Source organism: Sinocyclocheilus anshuiensis, unplaced genomic scaffold, assembly GCF_001515605.1.
Source record: "Sinocyclocheilus anshuiensis isolate Anshui unplaced genomic scaffold, SAMN03320099.WGS_v1.1 scaffold1132, whole genome shotgun sequence".
Taxonomy (NCBI): Eukaryota; Metazoa; Chordata; class Actinopteri; order Cypriniformes; family Cyprinidae; genus Sinocyclocheilus; species Sinocyclocheilus anshuiensis.
This window is the reverse complement of record NW_015552678.1, coordinates 407,526-413,615: the sequence shown is the minus strand read 5'-3', so window position 1 is coordinate 413,615 and position 6,090 is coordinate 407,526. Positions and strand designations below refer to the sequence as shown.

The 6,090-nt window shown below is 33.6% G+C and overlaps 1 protein-coding gene across 1 annotated transcript in view; it reads right to left on the bottom strand.

Annotated features, from left to right (window-relative positions):
* Positions 1–942: 942 nt before the first annotated feature.
* rnf180a (ring finger protein 180a) overlaps positions 943–6,090 on the bottom strand; it is an 8,863-nt gene continuing 3,715 nt past the window's right edge. Inside the window, exons 3-5 of the mRNA XM_016459191.1 lie at positions 4,350–4,581; positions 1,256–1,381; positions 943–1,130 (exon numbers count right to left, since the gene is read on the bottom strand). Of these exons, the coding sequence (XP_016314677.1) occupies positions 943–1,130; positions 1,256–1,381; positions 4,350–4,581 (546 nt within the window). The remainder of the gene's footprint in view (positions 1,131–1,255; positions 1,382–4,349; positions 4,582–6,090) is intronic.

The window sequence follows — 6,090 nt, the reverse complement described above, 5'->3', positions numbered from 1 at the left end:
GCTTCATGTTAAAAAAAAAAAAAAAAAAAAGTTAAATTAATACTTGAGTATAAAATATATATATTGAATATAAAATAATAATAACATCAATCATTTTCATCATCAGAAACAATCTTTGACCAAGAGACAGTAGCAATTAACAGTAAATGGAGGCCCTTAATATCTTCAGTCAAATTTTATGGAACTTTATGGAACAAATAACAAATTGTTCCCTCATCATGTGCAGTGAGAGAGAGAGAGAATATATATATATATATATATATATATATATATATATAAAAAAATAGAATATATATATATATATATATAGAGAGAGAGAGAGAGAGAGAGAGAGAGAGAATATATATATATATATATATATATATATATATATATATATATATATTGTGTTGCAAAAGTCTATCTAAGACAACAAATGGAGTATTAGGTGTAGATTCCAGACAAAGAACCATTATGGCAAATTTACAAATGCTGTAAAAGCAAGCAAGAACGGTTAAAAACAAATGAGATGTTATTATTCTCAGCATATTTTATGAATAATTTAGAAGCTGACCCATAGTTATGGATAGTTTAGAAACCTCTAGAGAAGACCTTTTACAAGTTTATTCACATGAAAAAACAGCATGTGAATACAACTTGTAGTGAAATGAATAGTCCACTTGTGATTATCCATGCAAAGCTTCTCCACGCAGTCAGCCAAAATTCTGTATAAAAGCAAACAGATATTAGGCAAACCACAAACTCAAAAATCATGATTAATCTTTACAGTAAATGGATCATCACACTCAATTTTAGCTGCATGAATTATTTTCTCTCTGTGATTGGTTGGTGTTTCCTACACATAGTCCAGAAACAGCTGCAGTGCGTGATTCCCTTCTTCTCGACTTTTGTATTGTCCTAAAAGATCTGAAACAGTGCAGACAGCTTCCCTGTGCCTTCTCTTTAAAAAGAGAGGAAGAAGAAATAGCAGAAGATAATGAAACCAATGACCCAGTTGACGGAGTAGATGATCACCATGTCCATGTCAAATCGCCAGCCATGCGAATCATCCTCAAAGTTGAAGGCATCAAGCCGGTAGCCCCCGTGAGGGAACTGGCGTCTGCCGATTGGACTTGCCTGCCTTTGAAAGCCTAAGAAAGAGAGAGTGGGAGAGAAAAAAGAGCAAGACAAAGAACAGTAAGCATTACTACCATATGAAGAATAACAACTGAATCTGAAGGGGAAATAAGTGGAATAGATGTAAAAATAGTTTGACCTCCAAAAATTCGAAACAGTTTACGACAGCTCGGAAGAGGCCATTTTGCACAGCCCGCTTTCTGGAAATTCTGCTTCCGAGACAGGTATTCCTTTGGGAAGAACGTATGGGCTGTATGGTTCAGTTCTGTGAAGAGTGGGATGTGTGAATTTATTTATCTGTGAATCATTAGTGTGCTCATGTGCATTACTTCCAGAAAGCCCAGACTCATTTTAAATGGATTTATCATATCTCATACAGCTTGTTTCTCAGATCAGATTCTGTCATATTTCATGTCATTTTTAGTGTTTGAAATCAATATAAGATCCAAATTTCTGCTCAACCACTGTGAAAAACCGTATAGAGTGCAACTGGAATGAATTCATTTTCATCCCATTCATTTTGCCATTAAGAAAACAGATTTTTAACAATTGTCTATAAACCTTTTAAGACTATAGTACAGTGAAAATAATTTGGTGTCGAAACAATTTTCACTGAGAAATTGGTAGTAAATTTCACAAAGAATTAAGAAGACACATTGCATTAAACATGAAATTTTGAAGTTGAAAGACTTAATTTTTCTTGTAAAACTTCATATATACACAATACAAATACATACTATATTCACAATAATTTTTTACAGTGTATATGATGCCATCAAATATTCAGAGATTTTTAACAATTGTCTATAAACCTTTTAAGACTATAGTACAGTGAAAATAATTTGGTGTCGAAACAATTTTCACTGAGAAATTGGTAGTAAATTTCACAAAGAATTAAGAAGACACATTGCATTAAACATGAAATTTTGAAGTTGAAAGACTTAATTTTTCTTGTAAAACTTCATATATACACAATACAAATACATACTATATTCACAATAATTTTTTACAGTGTATATGATGCCATCAAATATTCAGAACACTTTTATTAAAAAAAAAAAAAGGAAAAAAAAAATAAAAATTCAATCTCAGAGCTGGTAAAAATAGTACTTCCAGTACCAAAGTGTCTGAAAAATGTAGGCGCTCACTCTTGTGCTCAATCCCACTAAAAAGGTCCGTAACGTGAGGGAAGGGGTCGCCATGATTTTGCCAAGTAAGACATGTTCCTGGATCAACATCTTTGATGATCCTGGATCAACATTAATGTCCAAAAATATAGACTTAACCCAATCCCTACCCCTAAACCTAACCATACCCATAATTTATTCCTAAAATCAGTGGGAAATGATAGCTGATTAACAAGGGTGTAGGAGCACCTAACCCTGATTGTAAGCCTAAAACAGATATTTCCTGAAAAGTTATATCTCTATTCTGATTGGTTGATTGGAATGATGTTCCAGGATCAACAAGGATGTTGATCCAGGAACATGTTGTACTTGGTGAAATCACGCTCACCGAGGGAAGGATGTTACATTTGATCCTTCCCTTACATTTGAAGCCCACATTAGTTCCACATTAGTTAGAATTGCCATTTAATATCTTCATAACATATCTCTCTGCCACATCCTTAGCCATAGAGATGCTTTTGTCCATTATCACTGCATGTCTTGATTATTGCAATGTTCTTTTCTTTGCACTACTCTGCAAAACTATTAGCAGACTACAGTATATTCAAATATTCAGCAGTCAATAAATATATAGTTTAAGGTACAAAATTCTTCTTTTGACCTTCTGTGACCCATCTTTCTGAGCTCCTCCATCCTTACATGCCATCACTTTCAGGTTCTTTAATTCAAGTCTACTTCAGTTAGTAGATTATTCACTGTCATGAACTTTCTCCCTCAGATCTGAGCTTAAGCTCTATTCTCACAGTACTTCTTCTCTCCTCACTGTTAATCTTTGTCTTACAGAATTGTTTGAAGGCCAACCCAGAAGGCTAATGTTACATGTGTTCCCTTGGGAATTTCTAATGGGTTTTCAGTCTATTTAGCCTCTCCTATTTGTTATGTAGCAACCTATTAGCCACTTATGTTTATAAAGCACATAAAGGTTTAAAAATTCAGGCTGAGGTATGACTGTGTGTATTTTATGTTGTTGAAAATAATGTGAAAATCTCTTGAAGTAATGTGAACCCCAGACCTCGTTTTACTCACAAATCTAAACTGCTATTTAAACCCATAGGAAATTCCAGAGGAAATCGATTGCTTGTAAATCCTAATTGTCTTCAGGGTTTCAGGACTACAAAGTGAAGAGATCTGTTGTGCTCTTTTGTTTTGTTTTGCTCATTTCCTTCTTTTGATGTTATTTCATTTTATGCATTGCTTCTTTCCTTGCCAACCTTTTTTGTTTACACTCTGTTCAACATTATTTGTTTGCATATTTACGGAGTTCCTTTGAGCTGGAGAAAAAAAACATGTATTATTACTAATAATAACAACAGTAATATTTAACAACAATAATAATGTTATTATTATTAGCCGTTTTTTGACAAATTCCCAAATAAGATTACAAAAAAAATCACAACAATAAATAATGATAAAAAAAATATTATCATCTGTTTTTGCGACATATTTGACAAATCACAATAATAACAACAACAACAACAATAATAATAATACATTATAAAAAATAATATTAGTAGATTTTCTATTAACTAGCTATTTTTATTATTCTTTTTTATTAGCTAAAGTTGTGTGTGTGTTTTTTTTAACTCTTGGGTAACTTTAACAAATTCCCAAAAAGAAGAAAAAAAAAACATCATCATCATCAACAACAACAATTCCCAAATAGGATTACAAAAATCACAACAATAACAAATAATAAAAATATTATTATTAGCTGCTTTTGCAAACTCTTTGATGAATCACAACAACAACAACAACAATAATAATAAATGATAAAAAAATAATATTAGTAGCTTTTTATTTTATTTTATTTCTAACTCTTGGGTAACTTCTTTGACAAATTCCCAAAAAGATCATCATCAACATCTTACAACAACAACAACAACAAAAATAACAACAACAAAAAATTATGTTAGCTGTTTTTGTCAAATTCCCAAAGATATTCCTGAAATTCACAACACTTTTATTATTATTATTATTACTACTAGTACTACTAACATTTGCAAAAAGATAACAGAAAATGTAAGATGCCTTTCTTCTGAAACAAACCTTTCTGGAAGAAGACATGTGTTATGGTGGTTCTGCACAATGGACAGGGTGTGTTGGTGGGGCAGTTCTTGGCCAGCGTCCGCAGACAAGGCTCACAGAAGACGTGGCTGCAGGGATGGCACATGTAGGGACTGAAGTAGACATCCAGACACACAGCACAGATATAGCCTTCACGATCCCGGCTGGGCAGCTCCTCATCCTCACTGCTGCTAGATGGGTTCCCTGTAGAGCTCTTCAGCAGAGTGAGAGAAGAGAAGAGATGACTCAGTGCTGCTATTAAACTCAACAATCTGCTGAGCTTCACCTTTACTAGGGAGCATCGCTTGCAGTGTTATGCTGATGGCTCGTATAAACAGTGTTTTGACTTGACTTGTTGGACTGTCAAACACACAGTAAGATTCCCTGAACTGTCCTGTTTTGGATTGTGCCACAGGCAGCCCTCAGGGGTGTTGTGTCCCACACATGTCTGGTGCACAGGAACTGTCTGCATAATCACAGCTCTCCCACCCATGGGAGAGGGGCCCATGCCCCTTGTTCCCTAGGTGTGTCATTATCAGCAAATACATATCTCATAAAAGCCTCCACATCCCACTTGACAACCCAGAAACGCTTCCTGTGGACACCAGAATCCTAACATCAACATCTCACATGGAATCTGTTAGTGCCTAAAATAAAGTCAAAATCCTCTTTTATATAAATGGATATGAGAGCATTCACAGTGTTTTAATTGATATGGTATGTAACCCTTGAAGTGTGTGCACTCCAAAGGGAAAATATACAGCCCACAACCAGAATTATTACCAGAGAAATGAAAATGTAGGATTTCTCTTTCTCGTCACTGTATTATGAAGGGTCCTTACTTCATCTGCCAAATCACAACCCACCCCACTTCTAGACTGTGGACAATGACAAATTGACAATGAGTACTAATTCACCACTTTTTAAGAGCCGTCTTCTGTGGGTTTTGATTTCATAGGAGACACTTTGGGGTGTTGTGCATTAAAGGGTAATCAGAATCATTGTGAAGAGAACTACATTTTAATTTTTACAATAATTTAAAATCTTTAATTTGGTTTTAATTGAAATTTTACATCAATGATAGAGTGAGCATTAATGCTGATGAGTTTATTGCAGTGAATTCAGAATCACTAATGCAGAACCTGTTGATTGTTGAAAGATGCCCTCTGCTGGAAAATGATAAATTCTGAATTGATCTGTGGGTGATCATTCAGCTTTATAATGTGCTAGAGAAAAAAGGAAGTAATGAATAACATAAGAATATATGAAGATATGTAAGAAATGATGTACAGCCAGTTGACCATTATCGCAAAATAAACCTCAACATGAAAGAGTAATTTGAAAAATATATTTGAAGAAAAATAGTCTGTTACAATGTAGAAAACAATCAGTCTAGAAACAAGACAAACACGGAAAAATCATAAAAGTAATATATTATTATTATTATTATTTCTGCAAATCAAAGTTACTTGTTTTCCTCTAGGTTTCCTCTCATCCAGCTCTTTGTCTTTTACTAGTTTGGTGTTTTTCTGGGTGATAATTGCATTGTCTTGTTTTAACTGTTTTTTTATTTATTTGCGTTGTCTTGTTTTAGGTTTTATATTTATCATAAAAGTAATACTGTAGTCCCCTGATGCCATTTTAACCAAGCCAGTAAACATTTATAACAGCATTTGCTGACTATAGGTATTATATTATATAAAACAATATAAAACAATTTATA